Raw genomic sequence first — 14,514 nt, 5'->3', positions numbered from 1 at the left:
AGCCGCGAGCTGTCCGTTCTGGGCTCCTGGCCGGAACCTGGCGCAGGGAACCAGGAAGCGCCCGGCAGCGGGCGCGAGGCGGTCGGGATGGCGGGCCCTGGCTGGGGCCCCCCGCAGCTGGACGGCTTCATTCTCACCGAGCGCCTGGGCAGTGGCAGGTACGCCACGGTGTACAAGGCCTACGCCAAGGTGGGTGAGGGGCGCCCCGGGGCTTCTGTGCGAGGCAGGAATCGGGGGCACGAGAACTTCTGAGGGCCTGGCCCCGGTGCCCGCCAGACCCTGAGCAAGCCCAGGCGGGTGCCGGGCCGGGCAACTAGAAAGGGTTAGAGAGGGTGTGAGAGCCGTTAGGGGCCCACGGCCTGCCCTGTCCCAGGCCGACCTTCCGTGGAGGAGGTGGGTGGTGACCGCCACCAATAGGTCTTCAAAACAAACACACATACACACACCCCTGTTGTGTGAAGAGACAGGTGGAGACCTCGATGGAACCTCGGTGTCAGTGGCTGAAGAACAGGCTCAAAACAGGGAGGATACCTATGGGCTGGGAGGAGTCTGGGGCAGGGTTCTAGAAGGCTGGACCCACTTAGGAAGCAGAGTGGGCAGTTTAGAACAGTGAATAACATGCTTTAGCAGGGGCACTGTAGAATACAATGAAAGGGATTGTGGAGCAGAGAACACCAGGCTGGTGGGGAAGCCGGGATTCCAGAATCCGGGTGCCTCATTGGCCAGAGAAGGGGCAGCTGGGAAGCCTGGATGCTAGTGTGAGTGGGTAGGCCCTGTGAGGGGGAGAGGGGCAGAGGGAACCAGAGCCCTTCTGGCCACACATAGTCCCTGGTACCCTCCAGGCAGAGCCGTCAAATTTCCTTTCCCTACAGAAGGATACTCGTGAGGTGGTAGCCATAAAGTGCGTGGCCAAGAAGAGTCTGAACAAGGCATCTGTGGAAAACCTCCTGACAGAGATTGAGATCCTCAAGCGCATTCGACACCGCCACATCGTACAGCTGAAAGACTTCCAGGTGTGGGCCTGGGATGGGGCCACCCCTAAAGGGGGCTGGAGAAGAGACACTCTCTTCAAGCCTCCTCTTTGCCTTTAACCACAGTGGGACAGTGACAACATCTACCTCATCATGGAGTTCTGTGCAGGAGGTGACCTGTCTCGCTTCATCCATACCCGCAGGATTCTGCCTGAGAAGGTGGCTCGGGTCTTCATGCAGCAGTTGGGTAAAAGCCTCTGACCCCAGCCTGACACCCCTTCCCATGATCTCTGCCCTCTCACACTACCCCTGCCCCAGGCTTAGAGCTCTGACACTCTTAGCAGTCGTCTCCCATCCCAGCTTGGATTTTTAGGGCCCATCCTTCCTATGTGCCCATCCCTGGCTTAAGGATGCTGTGAGAGAGACGGGGAGGAGCCCCATCTGTGGGGAGTGCAGGCTTCCACACGTGGAATGTAATGCAAAGACCTCATAGAACATACCAAAGACCCAAGTGCTTTGCTAAGGAAGAGAGCAAGGACCTAAGGGGCTGGGGCACCTAGGGAAGCTTCTAGGAGGAGGGGAGACTTGTGAAGGGGTACAAGGGAGGAAGGAGGTCACTTGAGGTGGGGGTGGGGAAAATTCTTAGCAGAAGGGGGAGCCTGGTTCTTGTATGTAAAGCATTTGGTAGACCAGCCAGGTCAGAACTGGAGTTGTGCAGGCTTAAAGGGGCAGATATAAGGCTGGGGAGGTGAGAGGGTGTGGGAGATGGGCTTCTCTGACCTGTCTCTCTGCATGGGTCCTACTCCCCAGCTAGTGCCCTGCAGTTCCTGCATGAACGGAACATCTCTCACCTGGACCTGAAGCCACAGAACATTCTGCTGAGCTCCTTGGAGAAGCCCCACCTTAAACTGGCAGGTGTGAGTCTGGAACAAAAGGCATGGAGGTTTGGAGGGTGGCTCTCATGGAGCCCTCTACTGAGTCATCAAACAGTGACAGACTGGGAGGTCCAGGGATGGGCCCCGTCACTAAAGGGTAGGGCCTTTCTCAGGCTACCCAGGCTCAACTCCAGCAGTGTCATGGGCGGGCTCAGGGCTCAGTGTGTGACCAGAGTCAGGTTTCAGAGTGTGACCAGGGTTAGTACTTTATCTGTCACCAAGATTGGGGCTCAAAGTATGACTCGGTCTGTGGTGGCAGTGTTGGAGAGTGTGAGGTGGGAAAGCAGTGGTTGTGGCCCCTGGTAAAATTTGGAGGAGAACTGACTTGAAACTGGAGGCCAGAGAGGCCCCTTACCCTGAAACTGGAGGTCAGAGAGGCCCATTAACCTGAAACTGGAGGCCAGAGAGGCCCACTGAGCTCGGTGGGACAGTGATGGAGAGTTCTAACCCCTTAGTGGACCCTTATCCTCATCGCTAGTGTGATCAGGGCGGGCTTCCTGGGAAAAAGGTGCTGAGGAGGCTGTGCAGGATGGGTAGGATATATGCCCCCAAAAAGGTAGGAGCGTGTTCCAGGTTTATAATGAGAGAAACGGCATGAGCAAAGTAGGAAAGTGAGCAAAGTAGGGATTAATCCTGGTGAGTCTAGAGGGTGGGAGGAGCCCTGCACTGGAGCCCAGGGTGAGGCTGTAAAGGCCAGGAGCAGAAGCAGCTGGAATCTGAGCCCTGCTGCCTGGCCTCTTGCCTGCAGACTTTGGCTTTGCACAGCACATGTCCCCCTGGGATGAGAAGCATGTGCTCCGTGGCTCTCCCCTCTACATGGCTCCCGAGATGGTGTGTCAGCGGCAGTACGACGCCCGTGTGGACCTCTGGTCCGTGGGGGTCATCCTGTATGGTGAGAGCGCTGTCCCCTGCCCCCACCTGGAGGCCTGCACTGCAAGGCCTCTCTGGGCCACTCCTGAGGCGTTTTAATGAGAACGCTGACTCTCCTGGTCTGGGGCTGCTCCCCAGGAGTGGGCCAGGCCAGGCTTGACCCTATCCCCTCCCAGCCTCCCCTCTGCCTCCCTTCCACAGAAGCCCTCTTCGGGCAGCCCCCCTTTGCCTCCAGGTCGTTCTCGGAGCTGGAAGAGAAGATCCGGAGCAACCGGGTTATTGAGGTAGGTCTAGCAGGGCCTTGGCACCTGCTGCGGGGCGGAGAGAGTCAGGCCCCTGAGGTAGGAGACCTCACTGCCACCTGCACAGACTGGGGTGTGGGCTCCAGGCCACCTTCGTGGAGCTGGGGCACACTCTAGCCTGGAAGTCGGCTCCATTCAGTTCCAGGAACCCAGATCAGCCACAACAGGGAGCAAAGGGTCTGCCCCACAGCCCACTGCAGGCCCCCCATGGGGAGAAGGCCCCCCATGGGGAGATGGCCAAAGCAGACATAGGCCCAGCCTTCCCCGAAACATATTCCAGAGAGGGGAAAAGGATCTGGAAACAGGGGTCCATGACAGCTAACGGGTTCCAGTGAGGGCGTGGACAGGAGCCTGGGGGAGGAGGCTTGGCTCTCACTGGCTGCGACACTTTGACCCATCACTGTTCCTCCTGGTCTCACTTTCTCTGTCAAATGTGTACCTTTGGGGCGTCCCAGGACAGGGTGGTCCTGACCGGCGCCTGGGGCTGGGGGCCGAGGTGCCAGAGCCCAGTGTGATCTGTACCTCCCCCACCCCCGCAGCTCCCCCTGCGTCCCGCCCTCTCCCAGGACTGCCGGGACCTGCTGCAGCGGCTCCTGGAGCGGGACCCCAGCCGCCGCATCTCCTTCCAGGACTTCTTTGCCCACCCTTGGGTGGACCTGGAGCACATGCCCAGTGGGGAGAGCCTGGCACGAGCAGTGAGCAACCAGTGGAGATGGGTGGGCTGAGGGCAGGTTGGGGGTTTCATCTACCCCTTTCAGTGGTGACCAGGTGACTTGCCCAGCAGGAGGCAGAGGGTGGGCTCAGGGCATCGCCCCTTGTGGTGAATATGGGGGGTGGGCATAACTTCTCATCTGTCTGTCCCCCAGACCGCCCTGGTGGTGCAGGCTGTGAAGAAGGACCAGGAGGGGGACGCTGCGGCCGCCTTATCTCTCTACTGCAAGGCTCTGGACTTCTTCGTGCCTGCCCTGCACTGTGAGTGCCAGGCCGGGTGCAGCAGGGGTGGGGTCAGCCATAGCTGCAGTGGCTGGATTCCAGAAGCAGCTCCCCTTCCAGAATTTTGTGGGAGACAAGGCAGAGGGTAAATCTGGAACTTAGTGCTTTGGGGGATTCCAGAGGGTTTGGTGTGGGGCAAGCGTCTCCTCGCTCTAGACTCCTCATATAAACCCGCACTTTCTGCAGATGAAGTGGACACCCAGCAGAAGGAGGCAATTAAGGCAAAGGTGAATAAGAGTCCCCTGAGGAAATGGGTGAGGGATCCCAGGGCCTCTGGGGATTGGCTCTTAGAGGAACCTCTCTCCCTGGGAAGGGGGTCAGGCCAGCCTCAGTTGACCTCTGACGTTACAGTTTGGGGCGGTCCCTGAAGGAGAACCTGGAGGTGGGTGCTGGCGAGGCAGGCAAGGTGTGAGAGCCGTTCCTCGGCCCCTTGTCCTCCTGCAGGTGGGACAGTACATGTCCCGGGCTGAGGAGCTCAAGGCCATCGTCTCCTCCTCCAATCGGGCCCTGTTGAGGCAGGGGACCCCTGCCCGAGACCTGCTCAGAGGTAGGCCCCAATCCTGGCTGACCACCAGTTCCCAGCAACTTCCCTCCAGCCTGAGGGGGAGGCAGGTTGGGGTAGGCATCCTGAGATGAGAAAGCAGGCTGCTCCCCTCACCCTGAGCCTTTGCGCCTCATCCCAGAGATGGCCCGGGACAAGCCGTGCCTCCTAGCTGCCCTGGAAGTGGCTTCAGCTGCCATGGCTAAGGTTTGTAGCCAGTGGGAGGGGTCTGGGCAGGGCAGGGAGGAATCCAAGTCATCCCCCTAAATGACCTGGTGTCCCTGTGGCTGCAGGAGGATGAGGCTGGTGGGGAGCAGGATGCTCTGGCCCTGTACCAGCACAGCCTGGAGGAGCTGCTTCTACTGCTGGCAGGTGAGGCCCCATCACCATACTCCCCTAAGCCCCTGGCTGCCCTGCCCTCACCACGTGCCCTCCCTCTCTCTGCAGCGGAGCCCCCAGGCCGGAGGCGGGAGCTACTTCACACTGAGGTGCCCACTGGGGTCGGGAGGCTTGGGGGGCTTCCTCTTCCCCTTTTGCCCCACTCCCATTTGTGGGGACCTCCTTGGGTTCCCTCAGGGTGCTCCAAGTCTGGGAGTTAGACCACACAGACTTGCTAAGTTGGTGGCCCCTCTCACTCCATCAGGGCTTGGGTGCTCAGGTCAGGGCAAGGGGACAGGCAGGATCTGGGAACTCAGCAGCAGTCAGGAGGCTTCCTGGAGGAAGGAGCAGATAAGGACTCAGAGGCAAGTTGTTCTAATGAGGCAGAGGGTTCTGGAGAGCATCGGGAGTGAGGAGGAGCTCAATTTGAAGGCCTCTCCTCGCCCCACGTCCATGGGCATGTCTTCCCTTGGCAGGTTCAGAATCTCATGGCTCGAGCTGAATACCTGAAGGAGCAGGTCAAGGTGGGCACATGGGGGCCCACACTGGGGCGAAGCTTTATGTGTTCTGTTCCTCTCTGCCTGTGGCTGTCTGTCCCCTGCTCCCCACTGTGTGTCCCCCACTCCCCGCTGTGTATGTCTTCCTCTCGTCTCTGTCTGAAGGCCTCTCCATCACTGTCTCTGCCCTTTATGTTCTGCAGATGAGGGAGTCTCATTGGGAAGCTGAGACCCTGGACAAAGAGGGGCTGTCGGAGTCTGTTCGTAGCTGTGAGTCCTGCCCTGGAGTCTGACCCTCCCCGCAAGGAGGGGTGGGAGCTGGGGCAGCCCTGGATTCTGCCTCTTTTGCCAGAGACCTGAGACTGACGCTCCCCACTTTCCCCTCCACAGCTTGTACTCTGCAGTGACCCTGCAGGATGATTGGACAGGTCACTGGGAATTGGGGACACGCTCACCCCAGCTGACCCTCAGAATTCTGTGGCCCTCTGCCACCCTGTGGAGCAGGCTTCCTGGATGGGCAACTCTGGAACGCCCCACATCCCAGCATCCCCAGCACCACTTGAAAGACTCTTAACCCCCTACCCACTGTGTGTACTGGGAGCACTGGGGTGGGGAGGACTCTGGGAGAAGAGTGTTTCTTTCACGTGACTTCTGTTATTTGGTGGTTGCTGAGCCCTGAGCCTGTTGATTTCTGTTTTTTGCTCTGAGACAAGCAGGGAGCCCTCTGCAGGGCACTTGTTCTCTTTCCCCTCCTTGCCAGGAGGCAGCTGTGCCCTGTGCCCACCCCTGTCCTTCCTGGGAGCCTTTATTGCAAGTCACCTCCCTCCTTGCACTGGAGCAGGGCACTCCAAGACCCCTCAGGGAGCACCCATCCCACCATATGCACTCAGCCCCGCAGAACTCACCAGTCTTCCTGGGAGCTGACCCCTGCCCACCCTCTCAATATTTTAAGATAATCCTTCATGCATGAAAATAATAGCTTTTGTAGAGGTGGGGCAAATTTGAGAAATCCCATGCCTTGTTCTTGCCCTGGCCTTGGGGGTACAAGGGGAGGGGCCCTCAGTCATCCCTCCCACCTTCATCCCTCTGTGGGGAATGCCCCTACTGGCCTCAGAGCTGGTCCTGGCCTGGGATGGGGAGGCATGGGGGCTGCCTGGCCTTTCAGGCTCCAGGGGACCCAGTGATCCAGGAGACCTGATTCTAGGTCTGACACTGCTGCTACTCCAGTGTGTGACCCCGGGCAAGCTCCTTCCCCTTTCTGGGCCTGGGTCTCCCCATCTCTCCAATGGGACTGCTACTATCTCCTCAACCCCCTACATGGGCTTTCAGGAGAACAAAGTGACTTTAATCTGGAAAGAATATATACACCTAGAGTTATTTAGGGGTTTCTTTTCTAAAAAGTCAGAGAGGGTGTTAGTGATTTCTAACCCTTCTGCCCTGAAATGCCTCCTTGGGGCTAGAGTTGTCTGCCTTCCCTGTAGGAGGCTGGGTGTACAGAATGTAATTCATTGTTTTTCTATTATTTTCTAAACTTGTTCTTCTCTTCTTGACCTGGGAAAAACTGGAGGTAGCCCCTGTTCACAGGCTGGGACTAGAGGAGCCCCAGGAAAAGCTGGGTGACATGAGGGAGGGCTGGGGGAGGCGGTGGGGGAGTGAGAGCCACATCTGCCTCCTGCCCTTAGCCCCTGGGAGATCTGGGAGAGTCAGGTGGACCAGCCACCAGTCCTCCCACCACCCAGGAGACCAGCACAGGCCTGGGAGCCCAGGCAAGGCCCTTCCTCTCTGCACGTGGAGGAGGGCTCAGTGGCAAGAGTGCGGTCCTGTTACCCTCTGTGCTCTGCACTGCACACTCCTTCACCCCAGTTGCTACCCCCTCTTACCCCGGCCCAGTGAGTGGGCAGTGAGCTAGATCGGGGAAAGGGCATCCTCTAGGGTGTCCTGTGTTCATGCTCAGCTCCCCAGGCCCCCGAAGTTGGGGTGGTTCCCAGCAGCCCTCACCCCAGCCACTGATGGGGTCTTGGCCTGAATGGCACTCAGGAGCATCTTTGGGGACTTAGGGGAAGGGGAGCTCCCCCTCCTGGACAGCCACCAAGGCTGCTCAGCCTTCCGTGCAGACCTTAAAGGGCTGCTGTGCAGGGAAGGAAACGTCAGGAGGGACCTAATTTCCCTGAAGCCTGACTGTTGGGAGGCAGTGTAGAGCAGTGGCCCAGAGGGCAGGAGGCATAGCTACAATTCTGGCCTTGCCATTTGGCCCTGAAGCTTGGGACCCATTGATTAGCCTGTTTCTCAGTAAAATGAGGATGAAGATAAATGCCCCGTGGGAATGTTAAGGATTAAATGAGTCACCGTACATGAACGTGGCACACACAATTCAATAAATGTATTTTCAGCTGGGGAACGGGCTGGACGAAAAAGCCTCAGTGAGTAAAATGAGGGGAAGGAAGGAGGAGAATGAATGGACCCAGCTGGGTGGGTGAGTGGAGAAGAATGGGTGGGAGGGAGAGTGGGAGTGAGGAGGACAGGGTTTGTGAAAGACTAATTGAATAGAAGGATGATTGGATGAAAGGTTGGCCCCTCACACCCCAGTTTGTTTGTGATGTCTGCATTGGCTGTCTGAGAATAGGGGCCTGGTATTATGATACACGTGGATGTGGAGAGGAGTGGGCCCCCATGGGGGCACTGGGTACAGGAAAGGCCTGGGAGGCTGAGGCCGGTGGAGGAGGCCCTGGGGAAGGGCCCTTCCCGGGCAAGACATTTAGATGTGTCTAAGCCACCTGCCAAGGAGGGAGGCAGCCCAGCCAGAGGAGGTGGGGCTCCCTAGGGCTTTGAATGACAGAGGCCTATGGGAAATATGCTAATCTGCTTTTTTAATAATATGTTTTTTCTCCTAGGAGCAAGAGTTGTTTCTGTCTCTCACCTTTAAAACTTTGAAAGTGCCCAAGTAATGTTTGTGATGTATCTATGGTTCTTCACTACCAGTTAGAACTAGGTCGGTAAAAAAAAAAAAAAGAAAGTGCCCAAGGCAGGGCAGGGCCCCTCCACCCCCTGCTGCCCACCCCCCACCCCAGCATCTGGGCGCTCACTCTGCCCTGTCCTCCTACCTCCACTAAGTCCCCCAAGCCTAGCCAGCGTTGGGCCCTTCTCCCAAGGGACCAACCCTGGGAGAAGAGCAGGGGAAGGAAGCGGGAGGCGGAGGAGGCCAGCAAAGCCTGGGGACCCCTCAGCCTGCCCTCCGTGCCCATCTCTGCCTGAGCCCCAGAGCCTCCACTACCCAGCCCCCACCCCGATTCCAGGGACGTGCAGACAGGTCAGAGCTGCTCAGGGTTCTCAGGCTGTGAGGAAGGAACCTGCCGCTCCCTAACCTCAGGCCCCAGCCAGCCCGTTGTGTGAGGGTTCAGTGAGTGCTCACCCCCCAGCCTCCCCACAGCCCGAATTCCTGCCTCTTTTGCCCTTGGTCCTGCAAACCACTGAGGGGAAAGGGGTCTGTCCAATCCCATTAGGCAGAAGGCCCCGGAGGGTGGAGTGCTGACGTGAGCCTTGCTGCTGACGCTGCCAAGGAGGCCCATGCCTGCCCCCCACACACAGCCTGGGGCCGGGACTTGGTCTCCTCCAGCTCCAGGAAGATCAGGAGGGGTTTTTGTCCAGTGACTACCCCGGGGGGCAGCCTAGGAGCAGCTCAGAGGCCTAGACCCCTTCCCCTGGGATGCTCAAGAGAGAAGGCCCAGCGTGACAGCCTGAGCAGCACTGCCCAGCTCCTGGGCCTGCGTCCTTCCCTGCCTCCACCCTCCTAACTCCTCGTCCTCTCTCCTCCACCTGTCCCTCCCCACATTACCTATTGCACAGGTTTTATGTTCCTTGTTCTTATTTTACAAAGGAGGCCTGACAGAAGCTTTGCCCTTGAAACCAAACCCTCAGCTCTTCCACCTGTAAATCTTGGCTGGCTTCTCCACAGACTGGTGTCAAGTGGGGGCACCAGGGTCAGCCTGTAGCACCTTGTTCCTCTCAGGCCCCTGGGACGGCCTGCTTGTGGACCCTCCTGGTTGGTCTCCTGGACACACACACACACACACACACACACACACACACACACACACCCACCCACCCACCCACCCACCAGTGAGGAGGATGAGATTTGGACTTTTCACTTTAAAGAATGGGTTACCATTTATTGATATGGTCCATCATATGCCAAGGGCTTTACAAATGGTCACCTTTTGAAACAGGTATTATTATTGGGTGGGGCGGAGCTCTTAATTTCACAGGGGGGAAAACAGGTTCAGAGAAGGAAAGGGACCTGCTCAAAGTCACACAGCAGTGCCTGGGCTGGAACACAGTTGCCCTGCCTTCTTTTTGATACACCTTCCATTTCCAAGGTGTGGAGGGGAATATAGGCACAGGTGCCAGAGACAGCTGTGGTTGAGCTTCAGACCCTCCTACAGTCTCAGGTAGTGACCCAGCCTTCCTGAGGTGCCACCCATCCAGATGGCCGCCACAGCCTCCTCAAAGCCCAGATCTATTTCATCTGGCCACAGGCTGAACCTGGCGCTCAGTCAGTGCGGGGACCCTGCCCCAGCCCAGGGCCCTGAGAGGGCAGAGCTTGAATATCTTATCTTATAGGAGCTGGCACTCCTGTGAAGCTGTGGGTGAGGAGGTAGAGGACACCCTCCAAGGGCAGGGTTAGGGGCCTGTGAAACCCAAGAGTCCTGGAGGTCAGTAAGAAGGGGGAGAATAGGCAGGTCATCTGGAATTTTTATTTTTCACTGAGCTGAGAGAGGAAATCCAGCTATGGAATCCAGAGACAGTTCTACAGGAACAGAACAGAAATTGGCTGGGCCCTGGGCCCAGAGAAGGCCCAGAGCCACCTGGGCTGCTGTTCAGTGCCAGCTTCATCCTTGGCACTAGCCCCCTCACACAGCATCACTCAGCTTCCAAGAGCCAGAGCCCACAGTGGCAGCCGCTTGAGACTATGGCTGCAGCTGCTGCCCTACCCAACGAGGGGTGTGGGGTTGACTCTCAGGGGCCAGGGAGGCCAAGCTAGAAAGTCTTAGAAATCACCCAGTCCATTCCCATTTTATAGATGATGAAATAAGGCCCAGAAAGGGCACTGGGTTTTAAGGAGAATAAATGTGGAGACTTGAACTCAGGCCTCCTGACTGCTGAGGGGGTCTGCCTCAAGCCCCTCTCTAAGCGCATCTGAATGTCGGTGTCTAGAGGAGCTAGGCATCCAGGGGAGCTGGCCTGTGTTTGCGTTTGCGTGTGCCAGGATGCATCTGCGGCATATCCCTCTGCACATGCCAGGGTCCCTCTGTGTGTCCCTCTATGTGTGCTTCTATGTTCAGGAACTTGGGGCCGTGGCCAGAGAGGGTCGGGCCTATTCTTACAATCTTGGGAGGCCTTCCCAGGCTGAGTAGGGAGGGTGGGTCCTGAGGGGTAGGGTGAGGAATGGGGACTTTGCTCCCAGTGGAGAGGGAGAAAGCAGAAGGCAGATTGGAGCCATGGATGAGAAGGGTCCTGGGGCTGGCCTGGGGCAGGGAAACAAAGCCAAGATAGGATAGGGGTCTCTGGAATTTGAGGCATGCTGTTAGCACTTATGTGGGGCCAGCCCTCTGGTCACCCCAGTGGGCAACCCCAGAGGAAGTAGTCACATGATGTGGCACTTCTCAGCTGATTGCTTGAGGTCCCCCAGTGTGGTCTGGGCCTTGTCCTTAAGTGAGCCAAGGTCCAAGCCAGGGAGACTGGCCAGCTGCCCAAGGACCGAGGCCCTTTCCTCCTCCTCCTCTGTGTCCTCCTCAATCATCTTGGCCAGCTCCCGGGGCAGCTCCACGTCTCCACCTGCCATCTGGATCTGGCTCTCATCTGTCTCGTTCTGAAGGGAAGAGGAAAAGGGGTGGGGTGGGGTTGGAGGTCTGTGAGAACCCAGAGTTGAGTGGCAGGGAGGAGGCCTGGACTGGGTTCCAGGCCCCAGGATTCTGGAGCTCCATGTTCCAGTGAGCTCAGTCCCCCTCCCCCATCCCAGGATCAAGCTTTTGATGCTTGGATATGGAGACCTTGCCCTTTCACACCTTACTTCACTCTGAGATGCTGAAGGTAAGACACTAGCATAGTGAGTAATGACAACATGAAAATCCTTCAGAGTCAGACTGAGTCAGCTAAGTCGTGTGTTGACTATCGTTAACTACACTGAAGGATGTTACCAATCACAATGATGGGTTCCATTCACCAAACACCTATCCTGTGGCTGACACTGAGCGGAGTGCTTTTAATTCTCACAACAACCCTGTGAGGAAGGTATTGTTTTCTCCATTTTACAAAAAAGGAAATTGAGGCTCAGGTAACTTAAGTAACTTGCCCAAGGTCACACCAGTAGGAAATGAGGGAGCTAGATTTAAACCTATGTCCCTGATTCCAACATCTGTGCTCTCCTTGCACAGCACCTGCCTACTGAATGTCATTGCACCTCCCTGTCCCTTTGGGGGCCCTGGGGCTTTCCACTTTATGTCCTACTCAGTTACAGCTAAGTCTTCTCTCTCCTACTGGACTCAGTGTTCCCTGATGGCAGAGTTGTGTCTGTCATATGCTTAGTGCGAGCATCAGAGGAATGACTCCATTCCTAGCTGAGTTTAACTCTCCCTTTGAGAGACTTTCAAAAGACTAGTGTGCTGTGGGGAGTCAGAGGCAGCCAGGAGCTCAGTAAACATTTGATGAGTGAGTGAATGTGACATTCACATATCTGATCTTCCAATTCAAGTGGAAGATCAAGGTCAGGTGTACCGTAGCCTGTGCTTCTGTTTCTCTTCAGAGTCTAGCCCAATTCTGGGCACTGGGAGTGGCTTGTGCCTCAGTTCCCTCCTTAGGCAACAGGAGTAGAACACTTATATGGTCATCTGATGCTGCAGTACCTAGGGGAGACATCCTCCTGACTGCTTGGCCAACCAAAGGGCTTCCTTTGCTCTCTGCAGACAGACTTCATACTCTGGAAGGCAGCAAGGGGTCCGGGAGCAAGTGCAGGCTCAGCTTGCAGAGGCTTGATCTCTGATCCCAGTTCCATCACTCACTGGCTGTATGGCCTTAGCCAAGTCCCTTAATCTCTCTGAGCCTCAGTTTCCTTATTTGTAGGTGTGGGTAGTAGCTACCTGGCAGAGTTACTGAGGGGTTAGGTAAGGGTGTGAAGGTCAAGTGCCTGGCCCACAGAAGGTGCTGCCTTCTTTCCACCCATCTCCCTCCCTGGGTGTTCAGAAGCCCCAAGAGATTTTACCGCAAGTAAAATCTACTGCCTTCCAACTCTCCATCTGCCTAGGCCTGACTCTGGGTTGGGTGAGTGAGGGTTGGAGGAGAGAAGGGGCCTGGACTGGCTCCAGAAACACAAACCTATCAGTCCCCCGAGGACTCGACTACCCCTCAGCGCCAAGCCCTGGACCTTGGTGGGCTCCAGTTAACGGTGAATGAATGAACGAGTGAGAGAACCCATGATTTAATCAAACACTCCCTGAGAGCTGTGGTGCCGGGAGCAGGGCAAAGAGTCCGGAGCCCAGAGCTCAGGGGTCCCGGTGGTGCCTTACAGCCCGGGCTCCTAAGCTTACCTTGGGCAGCCGGTATTTGTCTCGGAAGTGGCTTCGCAGCGTGGCCCGCTCTGCCTTCCTCTGCGTGAACTGGGCGTCCCGCTCCATCCTGTGGGGGCACCGAGGGCGGAATCACTGCCCGGGCTGAGAAAATGGGCGGTGTCTGTGAGGAAGGGGCGGGAAGGGTCTCTGGGTCCTGGCCGCAGTTTGCATCCCTCCTGCCCACGGGCCTGTATGTTGGGTGCTCGGTGCTCTGACCAGCCGGGATTAATCTTTACTGCCTCTCCCAGCTATCACAGAGCCCTTTATCGCCTCCATACCTGTCGCTGGACGGGAGCTATCGGGGCGTGGGTGTCTGTCTGGCTGTCTCTGCAGACCCTAACATATGTCCCTCGCGGTCTCCGACTCGGTCTTTTCCTTTCCTGACAGGTTGTGTCATGTGGGGCGAAGTATTCAGGACAGACATGGGTTCGCGTCCTGGATCCACTACCACTTTATGTCTTTGAGTAAGTCACTTACCTTCCTCTTCTGTAAAATGGGGATAAGACTTTGCAACTCACAAAACTGTTATCACGATTAAGTGAAATAATAGCTAACATTTAATGATTTGCCATGTTCCAGGCGCTCCGCTAAGCAGTTTATGTGCATTAAGTAATTTAACCCTCATAAATATATACGGCATGTTTTATTACCATTGCCATTTTACAGAAGAAGAAACCGAGGCACAGAAAGGTTAAGTAACTTGCCTAGGGTCACCCAGATAAAAAGAAACGAAGCCAGGATCTGACCCAAACAGCCTAGCTGTGGAGTTCAGCCCCTAACGCCACTCCACCTCCCTCTCTGTCCCAGCGTCGTCCTCACACAAGTAGCCTCAATTATCTATGAGTGCCCCCATCTCAGGATCTGTCTCCATGACTGATTCCGCCTCAGCTGCACCGCTTTTCTCAGAGCCTCAGGCTCAGAGGAGCTCCAGCTGGAAGACACAGACGGCTGGGACCAGATCGGATTAAGGGATTACTTGTTTCGTCAGAAATGCACGTGCCCTCACCTTGTCCCAGGCCCCTATCTCCCGGTCCCCCACTCCCTCTGGGCCCGAATGTGGAGTGGGGTTCTGGGTTTGAGATGGGATGGCTCTGAGGGCAGCCTAGAGGGCGCGTCCCAGCCTCTCACCTCGTCTAGAAAAGTAGGTGAGGGGCTCGGGGTCTGAGACTGCCCTAAGGGTGGGCCGCGCGGCCCTTGCGGGGTGGGGAGGGCTGCTGGAGCCAGGAAGGGATCCCACTCACTTCTCTTCCACCAGTTGCTTCTGGTACTCCTCATACTCCTCTCGGCTCATGCCCTGCGCTTCGGCGGCCGACTTGTCCCCGTCCCCCTTGTCCTCGCCGCCCCCCAGGCTCCCAGTGAGGTTCTTCAGCTGGCCGCCCACCATGGTCTTCACCATGAACGCCATGGTCTTCGCTGGCTCGGGCAC

General features: G+C 57.0%; 2 protein-coding genes across 4 annotated transcripts; one reads left to right on the top strand and one right to left on the bottom strand.

Annotated features, from left to right (window-relative positions):
• ULK3 (unc-51 like kinase 3) lies at positions 1-7,843 on the top strand. Of its 3 annotated transcripts, none has more exons than XM_082617879.1 (16): positions 1-189; positions 873-1,013; positions 1,098-1,218; positions 1,782-1,888; positions 2,655-2,798; positions 2,995-3,060; positions 3,618-3,773; positions 3,945-4,050; positions 4,258-4,298; positions 4,516-4,618; positions 4,755-4,819; positions 4,906-4,984; positions 5,060-5,100; positions 5,467-5,514; positions 5,691-5,757; positions 5,878-7,843. In XM_082617879.1, the coding sequence occupies exons 1-16, from the start codon at positions 88-90 to the stop codon at positions 5,892-5,894; spliced, it is 1,404 nt and encodes a 467-aa protein (XP_082474005.1). In that variant the 5' UTR covers positions 1-87; the 3' UTR covers positions 5,895-7,843. The 3 variants fall into 3 exon arrangements, with proteins under 3 accessions (XP_082474005.1, XP_082474003.1, XP_082474004.1); XM_082617878.1 differs by having other exon boundaries at positions 3-189; positions 1,782-1,886; positions 2,978-3,060; XM_082617877.1 differs by having other exon boundaries at positions 1,782-1,886; positions 2,978-3,060; positions 4,906-5,100.
• A 3,285-nt stretch (positions 7,844-11,128) lies between these two features.
• On the bottom strand, positions 11,129-14,493 carry CPLX3 (complexin 3; the record flags this gene model as incomplete). Its single annotated transcript, XM_082618082.1, has 3 exons — positions 11,129-11,353; positions 13,068-13,155; positions 14,330-14,493. 3 exons carry the CDS (start codon positions 14,491-14,493, stop codon positions 11,129-11,131), a joined length of 477 nt encoding a protein of 158 aa, XP_082474208.1.
• Between the last annotated feature and the right edge of the window lie 21 nt (positions 14,494-14,514).

Source organism: Mesoplodon mirus (assembly GCF_964341445.2).
Source record: "Mesoplodon mirus genome assembly, chromosome: 4".
Classification (NCBI taxonomy): Eukaryota; Metazoa; Chordata; class Mammalia; order Artiodactyla; family Ziphiidae; genus Mesoplodon; species Mesoplodon mirus.
The sequence above is the reverse complement of the archived record's forward strand: the minus strand, read 5'-3'. Positions and strand labels throughout refer to the sequence as shown.

What these genes read in the sequence shown, in the direction of transcription:
- ULK3 (XM_082617877.1), top strand. Translation starts at nt 88, where the DNA reads ATGGCGGGCCCTGGCTGGGGCCCCCCGCAGCTGGACGGCTTCATTCTC. An exon ending in CTTCAGCTGCCATGGCTAAG is followed by an intron (nt 4,820 to 4,905) that starts GTTTGTAGCCAG and finishes CTGTGGCTGCAG; the next exon opens with GAGGATGAGGCTGGTGGGGA. An exon ending in ACCTGAAGGAGCAGGTCAAG is followed by an intron (nt 5,515 to 5,690) that starts GTGGGCACATGG and finishes TATGTTCTGCAG; the next exon opens with ATGAGGGAGTCTCATTGGGA.